At 46.7% G+C, this 19937-nt stretch overlaps 1 protein-coding gene across 4 annotated transcripts in view; it reads right to left on the bottom strand.

Moving 5' to 3' along the window:
* Window positions 1-10318: 10318 nt before the first annotated feature.
* The window catches only part of CMTM7 (CKLF like MARVEL transmembrane domain containing 7), a 59825-nt gene continuing 50206 nt past the window's right edge, over window positions 10319-19937 (bottom strand). For 2 of the 4 annotated variants that reach the window (XR_011527086.1, XR_011527085.1), the window contains exons 3-5: window positions 15441-15816; window positions 12487-12568; window positions 10319-10903 (exon numbers count right to left, since the gene is read on the bottom strand). Coding sequence is in view for 2 of the 4 variants with exons in the window: in XM_070575897.1 (XP_070431998.1) it covers window positions 10890-10903; window positions 12487-12568; window positions 15718-15816 (195 nt within the window). In the remaining 2 variants the exon portion in view is untranslated. The remainder of the gene's footprint in view (window positions 10904-12486; window positions 12569-15440; window positions 15817-19937) is intronic. The other 2 variants (XM_070575897.1, XM_070575898.1) reach the window with 1 other exon arrangement.

Below are 19937 nucleotides of genomic sequence, written 5' to 3' on the forward strand. Positions count from 1 at the left end.
TTTAATTATTACAGAAACGTGATGTTTGGATGAAAACCTTCTCCAGAGTTCAAGGAGTTGGCTCTACAAACTTGGTGAGTACCTCTGTGGAAACTGGACTGTGGATCTGCCGGGAATGGGGAATGGGGAGAAAGGAAACAAATCCAGTTCCTACCGTGGGTTGTCCGTCTTGTTGGAAAGTTGGAATACACATTCAGGCAACATTTTTAGGGAGCCATGTACGAAGAGGTACAAAGGAATGTTATGGACTAAACGCCTTTGAATACTTCCAAAGAAGCAAACTTGGACTCTCCATCACATTTCTCGAAGTGCTAACAATGCTAAAAACAAAATAGGCACATTCTCTTTTGGACTATTCAATGATTGGGAAAGTGTGAAGAAAAACTAGGCTGGTTCTGGTAAAGCTACAACTATTTGTGAAGTTTGCAAAATTCCTGCCTCCAGCCTGTATGAGAATAACAAGGTCTTTATAGTCATCAAGAACTCACTGGAATTCGTACATTCTTCAGAATTTTGTGTTTTGTTTTGATAAAGAGCATTGTATCAATATGCAATCAACTACAAGGAGCAGAAAACCTAATTCAGTGGGTCTTAAACAGTAAGGAAAATTTTATTTCACAAGAAATCTGGGGAGGGCTATTCCATGACTGGTAAGTTCAGTGGCTCAGCAGTGTCATCAGGCCCAGGTTCTTCCCTGTTTTTCTGCCCGTCCGTCTTCTCCTGTGAGTTTTTGTCTCCCGGATTGACCCCTTATGGTATAGCGAGACGGTGGCAACATCTCCAGGCACCATCCGCACCACGATATCCAAAGGCCAGAACAGAAGAGACTGTTTATTCTTCTGTGTCTCTCTAGGGTGTTCTTTTTTCACAGAAGCCCCTTGGTGGACTTCATCTACTTGTCTTGCGAGAAGACGTTAAGTGCCTATTTCTAGTCACTTATCGACGTGGAGGATGGTACCTAAACACAACTGGTTCTGTTAGCTAGGAAAAGGGCTATTGGGCTGGAGAGCCACAGTGTCTGTCATAAGCATGTTAAGAATTGTGTCCAAGATGGGAGAAATAAAATTCCTCATAAGAGAAAATTTTGTAGGCCTGACTACCCCAAAACAATTTAAAATAGAAAAACATGTTTAATTTTTTAGACTAAATTACAGTTCTACAAGTGATGTATATCATAGAAGATTGGTTTAATACAAGGTAGGAAGTATTGTCCTTCCCCTGATACCTTTGCATTTGGCCAATTTTATCTTTTTTTTTTTTTTTTGGAAGATTAGCCCTGAGCTAAGTGCTGCCAATCCTCCTTTTTATGCTGAGGAAGACTGGCCCTGAGCTAACATCTGTGCCCATCTTCCTCTACTTTATATGTGCGACGCCTACCACAGCATGGCTTGCCAAGCCAAAGCCATGCCATGTCCACACCCAGGATCCGAATGGGTGAACCCCGGGCCGCTGAAGCGGAACGGGTACACTTAACCACGGTGCTACTGGGCTGGCCCCCAATTTTATTCTTTTTTTTTTTAATATTTTATTTTTAGTTTATTTTATTGTTTCCTTTTTCTCCCCAGAGCCCCCCGGTACCCAGTTGTATATTCTTAGTTGTGGGTCCTTCTAGTTGTGGCATGTGGGACGCTGCCTCAGCGTGGTCTGATGAGCAGTGCCACATCTGTGCCCAGGATTTGAACCAACGAAACACTGGGCCGCCTGCAGCGGAGCGCACGAACTTAACCACTCGGCCACGGGGCCAGTCCCCAGTTTTATTCTTAATTTTGAAAAATGTCAGGCATTGGAAACACAGAGGCTAACACCTGTTGTAGACACCCACCCAGCTTTAGTAGATCATAACCTTTTGCCATATTTGCTTTAAGGAGCCTTGTCTAAAAAAATTATGCTTTTGAAGTACCATCCTCTCTAGTTTTATTCTCTTTCCTTTTCCAAAGGTAAACACTATCTTGAATTTGGTGTCTTTCCTGTCTGTTTTTCTTGTTTGTATTATATATACAGGTGTACCCATAAACAATGTATAACCTGGTGTTTGTGCTATTTGTATCCTTTCATAGCTTGCTTTTTTCACTCAATAGAATTTTGAAATTTATCTGATCCATGTAATTCTAGTTCATTCACTTGAAGTGCTACGTGGTATTCCATTGTATGGATATACCACAGTGTACTTCTCACTCCCCTGTTGATAGAAGAAAATTTATGTGGTTTCTGATGATTTCAACCAGTGTCACAGTGAACAAACATACTTGAACATCTCGTGCACATGTGTGAGAGTTTGTATGTTGGGTGTGTACTTAGAAATAAAACTGTCGGGTCAGAGGGAATGTACATTTCAACATGGCTGAATATTTCCAAATGGGTCTGGGAGGGGGCAGAACCTGTTTACCTTCCCAGCAGCAGTGGATGAGAGGGCCGTTTCCCCACTCTCGTCTTGCTCTTGATGTTAGTTCAACTTCACATTTTTACGGGGCTGGGACTGCCTGGTGTCTCCTCTTCTTTTGCGTCCCCCGTAGTACTGGTGAGCCTGATCATCTTTTCGTTTGTTTGGTGACCTTTTAGGCTTCCGTACACCTGTGAGTTGTTTATATTCTTTGCCATTTTTTCATATTGAGTTTTTTCTTCATTTGAGAATTCTTGACATGTTAACAGATATTATCCTTTGTTAGTAATATGCGTTGGAAATATTTTCTCACAGTCTGTGATTTATGTTTTAACCTTGCTTCTCTGGTTACTTTAAGGTCAGAGATGTTTTCCTCCACTTTCTAAAATGTTTAATGATTTGCATTTTATATTTAGCACTTGATTCTACTTTTATTTTTGTGGATGGTGCAAATATAAAGACTTACTGGGGGCAAACAGAAGTTGAGTGTGTGCAGCTCCTTAAGCTTTCATTATCCTGTAATTTATGCTGGACATAAATGGACTGCATGCAGAGAGGGACCCTGCCTCCGAATGCTCCACGTGTACGTGGGGAAGGTGGAGGGGACAACTGAGTAATTACGCAACTGTGTAAGAACGGAAGCTCTCTGTGGAGGAGTGGCCTTATGAGAAAAGGGGACTCAAGAGCTCAAAGGCTAGAATCAGCATATTTTTGTTTTGTGCTAACTCAGACCTTTTTGAGTCATCTCTCCAGTAAACTACCAAAATGAGGGAGGAAATGAACCTCCAGGGCCATCCAGATTTGTCTTAATCCACCCCTGGCCCTTGGGGCCTTGCAGCTGGGTTAGGTGGGGTGACATATTCAAGATCATGAGAACTAGAAGAGTACTGGAATTATATTGGGACTGTTTGTCTATATTTGTAATAGGAATAGAGAGAGTTACTTCCCCATGGCCTCCATGTACTTCCCGGGGTCAGACATGTTCATGCCTGACCAGTTGAGATCCGTCGTCCCCTCAGAGATGAGCCAGATTGTCCTTTCTGGACCCAGGATTTGCCACTTTCTTATCATAAGTAGACAGTGGGCAGAGGAGGGTGGGCATAGAATACCTGGGACAAAGTGCCCGTTTGTCTCCCCATATAGATCTGAACAAAATAAACAGTCCATCCGTTCATCCGTTGAGGTCAACGCATATGCAAAAGCTCCTGAGTGCCTAGGAGCTCAGGTAAGAAGGGGGATTATCACTTTCTGCAACTTGTAAATAGATGAAGACAGACCAGCTGGCCGTGTAGAAGTCATCACTGAAGAGTCTAGTATAGTTGGCAAATAATACAGGCCTTGCAGTTGAGATTGGCTTCCATAATTTCTCACTGGGCGCCTCAGTCCTTTATGGTGGTTCCCTATCATTGTGGATTTGAGCACCGTCCATTGGCCTGTAGTAGAGATGATGGCCACATATGTGTGTTGGCTTTTTCCACACGTTTGTCTAACATGCTTTTTTCTAGATGTGGTTACTTCATATAACCATATATATATAACATAAATATTGAGCCTGTAATTAAGGAGTCATATGTTTCCGTGGGAGGTACACCCAATATATAGAATGCCTTTACTAGTCCAGTCCTGGTTGGCCCAAAGACCTCACCATACGGCCATTAGTGACAGCCCGTGAGCCTGTGTATGGATATTGTTCAGTAAATCTTGGGGTGTTGCACTCTGTGGCTAGAGCCTATTGCATGGGGTGTCCTGTGTTGTGGGCCGTCAGCCGTTTACCATGCCTGGATGGCTGTAGCATTGCAGAGGCCCCACTCATCGTGGAGGTGGGTGAGCTCTTTCATCAGTGATTCTTGTCGGGGGCCTATTTTGTAGTTGAGAACATTATACCAGCAATTCATTAGGGAAGACACTGCTTCTATCTAACGGGTGGGCAACCACCTGTTTGTGAAGTTGGTTAAAGGCTAAGGGGCTGAGTTTGGCCCTTAATTGGAAGATCCATGTTCTTTTCCTGATTGGACTTTCTGGAGCTTGTCCCACCTATGGGATTTAGTTCAGAATTGCAGGATGAGAATGACAAGTTAGAGACTGTTTCAATCAGAGCTTAGTAAGGCTGGCAGTTGCCTCTCAGCAGCAGGAGGAAGTCCTCGAATTCAAAAGCTCAGAGGCCCAGAAGAACCAGAGGAGTTTTCATTGCCAAAGGCCTCCATCAACTGTGCCATCAGTCACGGACTCCTGTAGTTTCTTGAGGTTGAAGGAGACAAGGCTCCAGGGTCGGGCATCTTTTACAGCCACCTGAACTGCTTCCAAGATGATTTTTTGTTGGAGCCCTCACTCAAATGTGGCCGTGTGTCTGATGACTCAGGGTGGAGGCTGTAGGAACATGCCCAGGTTTAGGATGTACTGTCTCCAATAGCCAATATGCAAAGCAGCCAGTTACAGTGTGGGCCCCCTTTTTTTTGTAGTTGGTGGCTACTACAAAGTTTATCCTTGATTGATTGTGAACTATCTATCTCTTTGAGCTGTGACACAGCTCCCAAGATGCTCACTTAGAAGGCAGGGCATTTGTTTTTGTCCTCGTTCAGGGCCCATCTGTCTTTTCTCAGCTGTGCTTGGGTGGCACGTAAGGCAGCAAAAGCAGTTTGCTCTGTGGAGCCATTATGGAAATGCCGGGATATCCACCAACAGTTCACAGCATACCAGGTCTGTCCAACTCTCTGATGCTCTCTCACGGGAGAATTCAGGGCGATAAAGGTGGACTGTATGCCGACAGGTGTGTGAAGGCAAACTGATTCCCCCCACCCCCCAAGGGATCTAAAAAAGAAAGTGTTAGTAACACCCTAGGCTGCAAACCATAAGCCAGGTACAATGGGAGGAACATAGCTCATTCATTCACTTTGATGATGGCAGCTACTATGAAAACGAAGGTGGGCACGTTCTTCTTTAGCTTCCACAATCCACTTAAAGCTCCCACCTTCCATTGGCCTAACAGCGGTGTTCAACTTAAAGGAAGCTTGGCATAGCACTGCTGACTGTACAAGACCTTGGGTGAGAAGACCCAGTACTTTTTCTTCTCCTAGGAAGAGGCATTGTTTCAGTTGTGGGTAAACGCCATCCTTGGCTCTGCATCTGGCTGACCCTTACATTAGCCACCAACAGGGGTCACAAGGGATGTATCAGTTGCAGGTTCTTGCAAAAGAGCAGCAGACACAGTCCAAACCAAAAACTAAACAACCCATGAAACCAAAAAATCACAGAGCCAGTATGTAGTAAGTTTAGGAATATTTGGGGCTTCCATCTGGGTGGGGGTGAATCTGAAGACCCAATCCTGTACCTAACGCTTGTCTCTGTTTGTCCCACTGCTGTAATTTGTCAGTCTGAGTGGTATCAGCTCAGACTTAGGTCTTTGCTCCACAGGACCTGTGAAGTCCCCTCCAGGTTTTTGTACCTGCCGTTCTGTGCACCCTCACAGCCCCCAGCTGGTCTCGCTCTGTCCTCCCTGTAATCCTGCCAGCCCCCTGGCTTTTGGTCATAAAATATATCCATCTGTGCAGGGTTTTTTCCTGGCATTCAGTGGCCTCATTACTCAGGATTTTTATTTTGTAGGAAATCCTCCTTTTGTTCAAATGACTTTCTCATTTGAGAATTTTAGTGGCTTTCTGCCCCACCCACCCCTTGAGGCCTACAGGTCTTTCTCCTTCCAGGCTTCTGGCCATTCACCTCTCTCCTGAGGCTGTATATTTTTTTTTCTTGGGTCACTTCCACCAAAGTGGATGACCACATTTGCTGCCCAGAGCTTTGATCGTTGAGGGTATTTCCCTTCACTGCTGTCTTCCAAGGCCACCCCTGAGTAAGGCTATTAGTGCTGCTACCTCAGAGTTTCGACTTGGTCCCACATAGCCAACTGAGCCATCTGCTTCAGGAGTGAAGCTGGGAAGGAACCAGAGCCAAAACAAGGATGCATTGTTGGCTTGGCCACCACTGTGTGATTGTGTGCTCGGTCACGGGGCTATCGTTGGAAAAGTTGTATAAAACCTGCCTCAGACAGTCTGTCCCGGGAGAGGAGGAAGACAAATGTAGCCATGCTTCCTGTGTTCCGTTGGCCAGTATTACCCCAAGGGCAGGAACTCTCCTGTACCTGCAGCTGGCACATGTGTGGGTGCTGAGAGGGTCCAATGGCAGCGTCCATAGGAAAGATCCAGTGTGACAGTCAAGAGGTGTCGATGGGAGCCCGAAGCACAGCTGTCTGGTTATACTGGGATGAAACTGGTCTTGGCCCCTGCAGGCCTGGCACTGCAGTGGTGGCTGGATCAAGAGAGCGCGAAGCCAAGAGGATGCAAAGTGTTACACAAAGCGGGGAGGGGTCTGCCTCAGCGATGTAACGGTAAGTTAATAAAGTCCCAAAAGATCACATCCAGCGTGGTGTCCTTTTCATTTAATCATAAACAACTACCATAATTATATGCACCTTTTAGGCAATATATAGAGCTACAATAGAACTACCTAATAAGAAAAGCAAAGATGTGCTGAGTGGGAGATTCAGGAGGTTATGCTGGGAGGGGAGAAATGGGGAGAGCTGATGAACTGGGGAAGCCGTAGTTGCAGTTAAATGTAGGTTATTGTCGTGGACCGATGATCAGAGTGTGAGAGTGTTGTGAACCGAGGATTATGATTAAACTGTGCACCCGAGGTCCACATACACTAGAAGTTGGTGCTTCTAATCTGAACCCTGGATTCCGAAGAACTTGGCTTCCCAGTGGCCTCGCCCTCCGCCAGGGCCCGAGGGCGGCAGTGCTCCCCGCCGGCCACCAGAGGGCGGGCGCGGCTCGGCGAGGGCGCGCGGGGTTCGGGCCGCCAGCTGCGCCGCGGGGTTTGTTTTTGCCAAAGGAAAGGTGCGCCCAGCTGGGAGGAGCGCCAGCGCACGAGCAGGCCGGCTGCTGGCAGGACACCCCGGGGACGCCCCGGGGAAGGCCCCCGCCCCGGCACCGCCCCGGCGTTTCGGGAGGAAGCAGCTGCCGGCCCCGCAAAGGCTCGGCGCTCCTGGCCTCAGCCCGGGCTTCCTGCTGCCGGCGCCGCCCCCGGAGGACCGCAGTACCCGGCAGGGTCGCAAACCGAGGGCCCGCGGGCAGCATATAACCCCTACATGGGTTTTGTTTGACCTAAGTGTATCTTTAAAAAGCTTATTTGGCAACATTTAAAATCAGGAAATGTTTAGCCTAAAAATTCAGATTTCTGCTTCTCTCCATCACTTGGGACATCAGGCAACACTGGGCGGCTGTCCCACCTGGCAGCGCTTGCCAGCTGCCCTCTCACTTGCACCTGCGGTCCCAGAGAATGAGGTTTTTTTCCAGGGTGACCATTATTCTGGCTGTTATCACTATTCAGAACTGAGCCAAGTGGCACACTTGATACCATAACGTTTCCTTTTCAGCACAACTCTATATAGAGTTTTTTTATTCATTTGCATAATTTTCTATGAACACAGAAAATTACAATAAAACTCTCACAATCCATCAGTTGCCTCAATCTCCTTCCAAGATATTCTCCAGGTATTCTCACGGTGCTCTTCACTGGGAAGCCCCTCTGGGGGTGTGACCTCCTCAACCTGGGCTCCTTGCCCTTTCCACCCACCTGGTGCCTGGCCACCAGCCTGGCAGCTCCCTTCCTCTCAGGCATTTCCTAACTTTTTTTTTTTTCAGGCAGAGAAATCCCCCTTTTCAGTCTAAATCATACATGAAACTCCATTATATAAAACAGGAAATCATATTAGTATAAATTATCAATTTACATTTAAAACATTGAAAGTCAGTCCATGAGAATAATGGGCTTCATTAGAAAAGCCCGCAATTTGGTGAAGGAGCTGATGGGGGCTGCAGCCGCATCTTTGGATGCGGGCCGCTGCTTCGTCTTGGTCGTGCAGGATGGACACAGCCTGGCTCGCCCAGGAGGCTGGAGCGGCTTGCCTCACACCCTTGCCATCTCCGTCTTCGACTAGAGGAAGCTGCAAGGCCGGCATTCCCCAAGGGCTGCACAAAGTGAGGGAGTCCGCTCTGGAGGTGAGGCGGGCCGAGGGGAGTTTGCTTTGATGATGGGAGAGTGTATGTTTTAAGATGTTAACGTGTATTCTGCACATAAAATCAGGTATCTGTGAGCCCCTGAAGCGCCTCTGCAAGATCAGAGGACGCAGTTCAGAACCTGCCACAAAGTGGGGAAGTGGTGGTCACTGAGGAGGGGCCCCAATGACCTGCTGTGTTTCCATGACAGAATTTGCTCTTCCTGCTAGGGAAGAGGCCTGGGAGGTGGTGGCACAGGGAATGGGCCAGCTCTAGGTCCCTGTGTTCCCTCACCTTGGGCCTGTGTAGTGTCCTGGCTGGGGCCCAGGATGGGGGCTGAGCAGGTCAACGTGCCTGGAAGAGATCCTGACATGGCTGCAGCCCAAGGGAGGCGCCAGGCCAGGGCATCCCTCAGGAACACGCTTATTTCCTTCTCTGGGCCAGTCTGCAGACATCAGAGCAACTGCCTGTGGGGGAAGCCATTTGGCGGAGACCGGCTCCGGCCCGGCCCTGCCATCCCAGAGGCCCTGGTGGGGTGGTCACAGGCCAGGGCTCAAATCCCAGCTCTATCACTAACCTCACTTCCACTCAGCTTTCTCCTCGGGCCTCTCTGCATCCCTGTTGCTACATTCTGGGCAGGTGTGCCTCCTCACAGGGTCTCAGAGATGGGGGCAGTTCCATTGCCACACACCACCCCACCATAGAGGACCACACCAGAGCCGTCTTAAAGAGCCTCTCCCAGAAGCAGTCTTTCTTGTGGGTGCATCTGTGGCAGAGGCTTATCCAAGACAGAGTACCACCCTCCACCTTCCATTGCTTCCTGCTCAAGGGCTAGGCCAGGCCGAGGGAGCCTCCACTGGCCAGGGAGCTGCTGCCTGTGGTGGGGAATGTGGGCAGGCCAGCTTTGGCCTTATCTCCCAGTGCCCCTTGTAGCCACAGGTGCCAACACGCTTGCCTGTGGCCTCAGGTTGTCACAATGAGCCAGAGCTGGCTCTTGGTGTTCGGGGCAGACTCCTGACTACCTGTCCTCCCCCCATCGCCCAACTTTCCCTCTCCTCACATCTTTCTCTGCTTGGTCCAGCCTGGCTGACTGCTCCCTGGGTCACCTTCCTGTGCTGGGAGCTGGGGTGCTGGGTATGGAGTTTGGGTTACACATGGGCACTGCCCCCAGGTTGAGCGGTCCCAGAGAGGGCCTGGTTTGGAGAAGATAAATACATCCCACAGTTTGTATCCTTCATGACCCATAATGCTTTAGCTGTTAGAATATGGCTTTGGTCTCTGTTGGGCTGTGGTGCCAGCTTTGTGTTGGGTCTAACTGGGTCTCTGTCTTCCCCCATTCTCCAAGTAGCTCTTGTGCAACCATCGCCACCGTCCATCTCGGGAACTTACGCATCTTCCCAAATGGAAACGATATCCATTAAGCACTAACTCCCCACTCTCCTCCCCCCTACCCCTGGCAACGCCGTTCTACCTTCTGTCTCTCTGAATCCAGACTGCTCGAGTTCCTCATGTAAGTGGAATCATACAGTGTGTGTCCTTTTGTGTCTGGCTTATCTCACTTCACCCGATGTCCTTACAGTTCATCTGTGTTGTGGCCAGTGTCACAATGTCCTTCCTTTTCGAGGCTGCCTGTATTGCTTTTGAGTCCTGCCGTATATCCTGTGTGAACACCACTGGCTTCCACCCTTAATATAATTTTTACTTCGAAAAGACGCAAATCTTGAGAGGCCAGTATCTTCTGCATCCTTTGCTCTTCTCACCTCCAGTGGGGCACACGAGCCCGGCGGGCCCCCAGGTAGCACTGAGTGCTTCCCCACGAGCCTGGCGGGCCCCTTCACTTCCCTCCTGGTTTTACAGCCTTCTTCTAGTTTAATAAGAAATCCTTCTGCAATTGGCCAAGTCAATATTTTATTAAAAAACACATAAACAGACACGCAGTGGTAACGGAAGCAGAGACAGGGAAAGGAGACGTGAGACGTCCTTCTCGGGGACACGCTGACCACAGAGAGCTTCTACAGGCACGCCGCACTTGAAGAAAGAGGGTATCTCAAGATGGGAATTCCAAGCTAGATAAATTAGGAGTTGGCTTGGTTTTTATCAGAGGACTTCAGACAGCTTCCCTCCCCCGAGGAATGTGAAGTAGAAGCAGGCGGACGCAGGAGTGTTCTGAAACCCCGCCCTTGTGTTAAGTGGGGTCGTCAGTCCCTGAGGCAGTTCTAAAAGCACGAGGGAGACCAGATTCCCCCGGAGGCTGCTTTTCTTTGCCAGATAGAGAGGAATGTTCTCCAAGGAAGGCTGGAGAAAGAGGCTCGGACCAGCTCCCGAGCTTGGGAGGAAGATGAAGGCCACGGGCCTGAGCAGGACTTTGGCACAGGAACACAGGTTCAGAAGTCCTTCCTGGGGTCACCCGCCCCTGAGCCTCCTTCTGCGGGGCCGCTCGCTCTGCCGAGCCTCCTGTGTCCTCAGGCGGTTACATCTTGGGAAGGAAATGGCAAAGTGAGGCAGAGCCCACCCAGAAGCCACACCAGAAGGTGACCCAAGTTCTGCCCCTGCACTTCCTTCCGCCACCCAGCACCACCTTTCGCTGGGAGTGTTTTATTATTTTAAATATATTTATTAAAAAACCCATTAAATAGTGCAGAGGGCATTCTGTGCCCATTCCTCCCCACCCCAGGCTTACTCCTCAGAGGGGACCTCACCTCATTTAGCTGTTTCTTTTGTCGATTCTTCCAAAATTTTAAGTAATATCTTTATACCAATATTTGTAGATTTATCACCTTTAGTTTAGACATTATCTATTAACTTTTTTTTACATTCTCTACTTTTTCATCACTTTTTTTTCTTAAACAGCTTTACTGAGATAAAATTCACATACCATACAATTCACCCTTTAAATTGTATAATTCAGTGGTTTTCAGTATATTCATATAATCGTACAACCATTGCCACAATTTTCGAACGTTTTCATTGACTCAAAAAGAAACCCTACACCCATCAGCAGTGACTCCTGTATCCCACCTCTCCCCGCCCTCAGCAACCACTAATCTACTTTCCTTCTCTACGGATTTGTCTAGTCTGGACGTTTCATATAAATGGAACCCTCCAACATGTGGTTTTTTGTGACTGGCTCCTTTCACTTAGCATCCTGGGACCATTTTGCCAGTGACTACTAGGACATTAAAGCTCTGCTGTGACCACCTTTTGGCAACTCGGACAACACACTGTACATGCTTGGGTATTGTTAATGTGTTTTTCAAAAAGGAAGAAAAAGAACAAAGAGAGGAAGTGCTGGATCAAAGACAGAAGTGGATTAATCTAAACAGCTGGTTGAAGCTTTCAGCAATTCTACTTCCAGGAATTTATCCTAAAGATAAAAAATATTAGGTCTATGTATAGGGATACACTTATAAGGATGTTCATTACAGCACTGTCTAGTAGCAACGAACTAAAAGAAAAAATGCAATGTCCCCAAACAGGAGACAAGTAAACTATGGCACAGACATGCAATGGAGTCAGTGCGACACCTTGAAGCCACTAAGAATGATGGAGAAGAACACTCAATGACGTGGGGAAAATGTCTAAGAGGTGGTTAAGTAGGAGAAACAGAGATTACAAAATAACACAGTCTGATCCCTTTAAGAAAAGTCACGTCTATATCTATATCTATATCTATAATCTATATCTATATTCCGAGGGAGCAAATACCGGGTCAGCCAGCCAGCAGCTGCTATTTCTGGGTAGCATGATGATCGATGACTTTCACTTAAAAAATTTTTTTCTTATTTTACAAATGCTCTACATTTTATTTTTGTCATTAGGAAATTTATTTAAAGAAAATGCTTTGCCGCCTGAGACTGAAACGTCAGGGTGTCCCTGGGCGCGGTGGAGAGGACGAGAGCAGGGGTTCTTGGGTTCACCTCTCCTCCTGGGCCCTGCGCTCTCACGGCCTCCTCTGTGGCTGGTCATTCCCGATTGTTGAACTCGGGAACAGGCCGTCCTCCTGCTCCTGAGCAGAGGGAACTTTCAGAGATGGTCTGTGTTCAGACCACCAGAACTCACCTGTTGACTGGGTCACACACGAGATCTTGTAGGACAGCCATATGCTCGCCAAGCAGAGGAAGCTGGCTATGAAACCGAAGATCTACACAAGGAGAGAGGGGAAAGGAAGGTCCCAGGCTAAGGGCCAATTACTCGGGCAGTCCTTTCTGCTTCTCATCTCTGTGCCCGTTCCCTGTATCAACTGTAGCTTGGAGGAAGCTTGGGGAATCATCTGACCCAAACACTTCGTCCTTGCTCAGATGCAAGATGTGGCCCATTCGCCAGCACACCCCCGGGAACCCCCCTGCTGGGGCCCAGGTCAGGCCTAGCAGCCAAGCCTCTGGGTGTCCACCCCTCACCTCATTTCACTCTAGGCAACTTCAGTGCCCACATTCAGGTTTATGTTTACAATGGAGCTGGGGCCCAGCCATGTGCTTTAATTATCCTGGGCTAATAAAAAAGAAAAAGGCAGGAGGCCAGCCTGGTGGCACAGCGGTTAAGTTCCCGTGCTCTGTTTTGGCGGCCCGGGGCTTGCTGGTTCAGATCCCAGGTGCAGACCTACGTACTGCTCATCAAGCCATGCTGTGGCAGGCATCCCACATATAAAGTAGAGGAAGATGGGCACGGTGTTAGCTCAGGGCCAATCTTCCTCAAAAAAAAAAAAAAAGAAAGAAAGAAAGAAAAAAGTGGAATTGTAAATTTTAATTTGGGTTTTAAAAATGTTCAGATTTTTAACGTTCAAGTGGATTTTATTGGTGTGGTGTGGCATTGTCTGCATTTCATTCGTAATAATGGCTTTCTCTCCTGTTTGGCTTTACAGCTGTGTAAGAGCCAGAAGCTGAGGCCTTCATGTCTGGTCTTATGTTTGTACATACTTAAATAACATTAGACGGAAATAAGTTCAGGTGAGCTCCCTTCCTTTCTGAGGGTCCGCCAGAGCTCCAGTGTGCAGACCTAGCCCCGGGGAACCTCCTCATTTGTAGACGAGGAACAGGGCGCCCAGAGAGGAAGGGGGCCCCGTGGGAGGCTCATCGAGTGGTTGAGCAAGAAGCAGGCACAAAGGAAATGTCACCCTGTGTGTGGGCACGGTCCCACGAGGGGGACGTGTTCTGAGAAATGTGTCGTCGGGGGATTTCGTCGTCGTGTGAATATCAGAGAGTGTACTCACATAACCCTACATGCTTTCGCCTACTATACAGCTAGGCTACACTCAGGGGACCACCATCGTATGTGTGGTCTGCTGTGGACTGAAGCGTTGCATGGTGCATGACTGTACTCTGGGGTCTCTGTCTGGAACTTCAAAGCCTGCAGCCATTTTTCTTACTTGTGAATGACACTGGCAGGTGAAGCAGCTAAGATTCATTGGGCACTTACTATGTACCAGCCAGTGTTGAGTCCTTTGGGTGCTCTGATTCCTGTCACCCTCGCAACTCCGCCAGGTGGGGGCTGGTGCTACCCTCCCCCCTCATTTTACAGCTGAAGAAACGGAGGGGCAGGAGGTCAACTATTTTGGCCAGGGCCACAGAGCCAGCAAGGGCCAGACGTGGGGTCTGAGCCCAGGGGATGTGGCTCTAGAGTCGGCAGGCGCTCAGCCGCTGCCCGGGTCTTCTCAGACCCGCCAAGGCCTCCGGGGAGCTCTGCTGCCACCAGCGCAGGCTGAGCCCAGCTGATGGCCAGAGGGCATGGCCGGGAGCAGCCAAAGGGCAGGATTTTCCAGGTTTAGTTTTCTTTTCAAGCCTGGCTGCTGGTTTACATAAGTGGCTGCCCCACCAGCTCACATCCACCTCCCCTTCCCCCAGGTCCGTTTCCTTGGCTCCTTTTGTACCAATTGTCTGCACCACATAATTAGCCTATTAGAGCTGTCCCGGCCTCGCATTGTCTGTTCTGCACAATTAGCACATTATATGCCATCCTGGTCTCCAACTGACTGCACTGCATAATTGAACAGTTTATTATCTCACTGCATAATGCTACTCTGGACGACAATGCCTTGTTTGCTAATTGTTCCGTGTGCCTTGGCCTTAACTCCTACTAGACGCCACCTTCTCATAAGCAAGGACCCTATCTTTTTATTTCTTCTGGCTCCCCGATGGCCCAGGCTTGGTCCTGGGCACAAAAACCGTGTATGATAAATAGAGTTTATTGGGATTCCAGGGCTAAGACCGTTACGTGCAACCTGAATCATAAAACTCAGTGGGGATCTCCCCATGTGGTTCTGAAACACAGCGAGCAGGAATTTCCTCTGTGCCTCATCCACCTGCTTGTACTGGGCAGGTGGTAACCTGTAGGTGGCAGCCACCCCTCTCCTGGGAGACTGCATGGGGGGTGGGGGTGGGACAGGAGGCACCTAAGGGGCATGAGTGTTTAGATTTGGCTGCCCCTCTGCACAGACCGTCTGCCCCACGCCGACCTTTGGAGAGCAGACTCCGCCCCTCAGTGGAATTCCAGGCACGAACTCACCTCGGCCGAAAGTCTGGAGAATTTTGGTAACGTGTGTAAATGAAAGAGTGAGTGTCACACAGACAGCTTTTCTTAAAACTCATTTTAAAAAGCTTGCCTGTTCCTCCGGGAAGCAAATCAGCATAGGCACCAAACTGTGAGCAACTAAACTAGAGCTCAGACGACGGGAATCTGCAAGTCTTTTAAAAATAACGTATATACACGCGGCTGTACGTGTATATATGGGTGATAACTATACATAGCTCCCACAGCATTGCATTTTTGTACATTTCCATGCTACTTCTACTCAGCCTATCAGATGGATCAATTTTCACCTTTGAAAGGTAGAGGAGGGTTATTTCCTGGCCCGCATACTGTTAAAAATCAGGAAGGGCAAAGCTAGGACTCATGGCAGATATCACTAACTGATCACAGTACCGTTCCCCTGGGCCCGAGAGGCCTCAGAATCTGTCCCTGCAAGGGGCTGAGGCAGCCACGGGCAAAGGACCAGAATGGGCATGTGAATTAAAACCTACTTGCCCCCTGATTTAAGGAGTGGCTCTAAGAGGGAGGGTGCTGGGCCGCTGGGGCCATGTGAGTTTGCCGACAGCCCTGATGATCCACCTTCTGAGACCCTCCACTCTGGGCCCAGCTTTAAGGCTCTCTGGAGACTGCTGCTGGCTGGATGGAGGTGGGTACTGATTCTGTGAAAGAAGGGCCCCAGAACACAATCCCTTCGCTGCCCCCGTCAGGAAGAACATGAGCATTCGAGGCATGAATTCCTTCCTGAAGGCTCCCCGAGAACATCCTCACCGCTCCGGCTACCAGTCCGCTCTGGTTGTAACTCTTGGAGGCTGCCACGATGGAGGCGATGAGGAGGAGCAGGGTACCGATTAAATAGTGCAGAAGTTCCTGGGGGCAAAAACAGAGCAAAGCAGTGGGTAGGGAGGTCCACTCCTGGCTCTTAGAGGCAACCAGGCATCAGAGGAGATGAACAGAAGGGGAGGGAGTGACACTTCCTCTTCTCCCTGTAACACCCCCACAGGAGGAGCACAGCTCACAGGCAACCAGGGTGGAAGGCTGGCCAGGATGAGGCCAAGCAAGAGAGCAAAGATGCTGGGCAGGCAGGAAAAGGGGACAAGGAGAACAGAGGTCCACTAAGCACTGCTTCACTCCTGGGATCGATTTGTAGACAGCACCCTGACCTCCAGCTAGAGCTACTAAAAAGCAAACGAGCTTCTTGCAATTCCCAGGCTGGAAAGTTTAAATAAAGCTCCAGCTCTGAGAAGCAAAGCCCCTTAAAGAGATGTGTGCCTTCCGCTTCTGCTTCAGAGAAAGTTCTGGGCTGACAATGTGCTGGCTTTGGTGGCTGCCTGGAGTGTCTGCCCATTCTGTGAACAGCGTTAGGTGTGGACCTGAGAGGTGCTTGGCCCCCTCAAACAGGGAGGTCAGCGGCCCTTCTGTGAAGTGCTTGTGGGTGTGTGGTGGGAGCTGGCTTTCTCTCTCCTAAGTCCTCGTGGTTTTGTCTTCATTTTGGCTTCCCTCTTTTCTCTCCAGAAGCATGCCCTCAGGCCAAGCACTGCTGATGAGTCTCCTGGCAGGGCTGACTCAGCCTCTGCTCCTCCCTTTGGTGCATGGGGCCAGCCATTTCCACCCCATTCACTCTCCATGATTAAAATGGTATCTTTGCAGGCCCAGGATGAGGCTGGACCTCTGTCATTCAGCAGCATGGTAATGTTTCCATCTCATTCTTCCTCCTCCCCATTAAACACCAGGTCAGAAGAGAACTGGGCCTTAGAGCCGTGGATAGACAGTACTCACTCCGAATCCACAGTGTATCCATTTTCAGTTGTCTCCAGTGAGAACTGAGAAATTATTCCTTCATGGAGTTCTGCCCATTAGGGCAGGCAGCCATTAAATTTTGGAGAAGCATTCCACTTTTAAGCTGCAACTCCTCTCAAAGCTGTGCAAAATCAAAGACCCTGATTTCTCCCTTAGTGACCAGAAAGGAATATCACAAGGTAGACCACAGAGATTTTGACTAAAGATTAGTAACTGGAAGTTCCCTACCTCCAAGATTCTCACACAAAGAAAGAGGAGTATGACACAGGATAGGAAAACTGCCTTTAGAGAGTCCCAAATGGAAGGCACCTAAATAGTCCTCAGCCAAAAATGTGAGGCTGAGCTTGTCCTTCCAACATTCACTCCCCTGTCAGCCCACCCTCGTTCTTGTCCCCCAGCTTTTATTCTCTCCTTTGCTTGTTCGTTACCAGCATCAGGGAAGCCCAAAGGAGCCTGCTCTCAAAAGCAGCAGGAAGGTGCCATAACTTGGAAGGGGGCTTTATAACTTAGGAACACAAAAGAAATTTCTCTCAAAATAACACAGTGGGAATAACGTTAAATGTGAATGCTTAAAACAATCCAACCAAGAAGCAGAGGTTGTCAGACTGGATAGAAAAAGATTCAGCTATATGCTGTCTACGGGAGACAGATTTTATATTCAAAGACAAAAAGAGATTGAAAGCAGAAAGGTGGAAAAGATGCGCCATTCAAATAGCAACTCAAAGAAACCTAGAGTGGCTATACTAGCACGAGACAAAATTGATTTTAAAACAAAAACTGTTACTAGAGATAAGGAGGGGCACGTCACAACGAAGAAAATGTCAATCAATCCATCTGGAAGATAGACAAATATAAACACGTATGCACCTAATAACAGAGCAACAAAATAAATGAAGCAAAAACTCAAAGAAAGGAAGGGAGAAATAGATAATTCAAAAATAATAGTTGAGTAACAGTTCAATACCCCACTTTCAATAATGCATAAAACAATTAGGGAGAAGACCAACAAGGAAATAGAAGACTCAAACAATATTATAAAACAACTAGACCTAATAGACATCTACAAAACACGCTACCGCACAACAGTAGGATATACTTATTCTCAAACACACACAAGACATTCTTCAGGACAGACCACATGCTAAACCATAAAAGAAACCTCAACAAATGTAAAAGGAGTGAAATAATATGAAGTATGTTCTCCAACTAAAACGAAATGAAATTAGAAATGAATAGCAGAAAAAATCTGGGAAACTCACAAATATGTAGAAATTAAACAACACATTCCTAACTAACTAATGGGTCAAAGAAGAAATCACAAGGGAAATTAGGAAATACTTGGAGATGAATGACATGAAGACACAATATACCCAAATTATGGGATGCAACTAAAGCAGCGCTCAGAGAGAAAATTCTAGCTGTAAATGCCTATATTAAAAAAGAAGAAAAGTTTCAAATTAATAACCTAAATTTTACCTTAAGACACTGGAAAAAAAAGAGCAAATTAAACCTAAAGCAAGAAGAAAGAAGGAAATAGAGAGTGGAGCAGAAATTAATGACACAGACAACAGAAAAACAATAGAGAAAATCAATGAAATCAACAGTTGGTTCTTTGAAAAGATCAACAAAACAGACAAACCTTTAGCTAGATTGATTGAGAAACAAAAGAGAAATGATTCAAATGATCAGAATCAGAAATGAAAGAGGGACATCACTATTGATCTTACAGAAATAAAAAGGATTTTAAAAGAATACTATGAACAATTATATGTCAATAAATTCGATAATTTAGATGAAATGGACATATTCTTAGAAAGACATACTACCTGAAATGACTCAAGCAGAAATAAACAATCTGAATAGATCTATAACAAGAAGAGTTTGAATTAATAATTAAAAAATGACAAAAGAAAAGCCCAGGCCCAGATGGCTTCACTGCAGAATTCTACCAGACATTTAAAGAAGAATTAACACCAGTTCTTTACAAACTATTCTAAAGAACAGAAGAGCAGGGAACATTTCCAAAATTATTCTGAGGTCAATATTACCCTGATAACAAAACCAGACAAAGACATAGCAAGAAGACTTCAGACCAATAATCTCTCTTATGAACACAAATGCAAAAATCTTCAGCAAAATACTAGCAAAACAAATCCAGCAACATATAAACTGAATTATACACCATGACCAATGAGAATTTATTCCAGGAATGCAAAGTTGGTTCCATATGAAAATCAACGTAATATGCTCTATTAATAGAATACTGGGGGGAAAACCCACATGATTATCTCAATAGACAAAGAAAAAACATTTGACAAAATCTAACACCCTTTCATGATAAAAACACTCAACAAAGTAGGACTAGAAGGTAACTTCTTCAATCTGATAAATGGCATCTACAAAAAACCCACAGCTACTATCACATTTAATGATGAGAGATGGAATGGTGTCCTCCTAAGATCCGGAACAAGATAACGGCGTCTGCTTTTGCCACTTCAATTCAACGTTCAACTCATTTCTTACAATAAAGCAAGAAAATGAAATAACAGCCATCCAGATTGGAAAAGAATGCAAACTATTTCTATTCACAGATGGAATGATCGTGTATGTAGAAAATCCTACGGAATCCATTAACAATCTGTTAGACCTAATAAATGAGTTCAACAAGGTTGAGGACACAAAATCAACATACAAAAACCAATTCTACTTCTATCCATTTGCAAGGAACAATCCAAAAAAGAAATTAAGAAAATAATTACACTTGAAATAGCATCAAAAAGAAAAAGATACTTAGGAAAAAATTTAACAAAAAAAGTGCAAAACTTACACTCTCAAAGCTACAAAACATTGTTGAAAGAAATTAAAGACCTAAATAAATGAGAAAACCTCCCATGTTCATGGATCACAAGACAGAGTATTGTTAAGATGGAAATAATCTCCAAATTGATCTACAGATTCAGTGCAATTCCTATCAGAACCCCAGCTGACTTCTTTGTAGAAACTGAAAAGCCGATTCCAAAATTCACACGGAATTGTAAAAATCCAAAACAATCCTGAAAAAGAAGAACAAATGGGAAGACTCATACTTCACAATATCAAAACTTACTACAAATCTACAGTAATCAAGAGTGTGTGGTAAGATCAATGCAACAGAATTTAGAGTCCAGAAATAAATCCATGTGTTTATGGTC

The sequence above is a fragment of the Equus przewalskii genome, chromosome 15 (genome assembly GCF_037783145.1).
Source record: "Equus przewalskii isolate Varuska chromosome 15, EquPr2, whole genome shotgun sequence".
Taxonomy (NCBI): domain Eukaryota; kingdom Metazoa; phylum Chordata; class Mammalia; order Perissodactyla; family Equidae; genus Equus; species Equus przewalskii.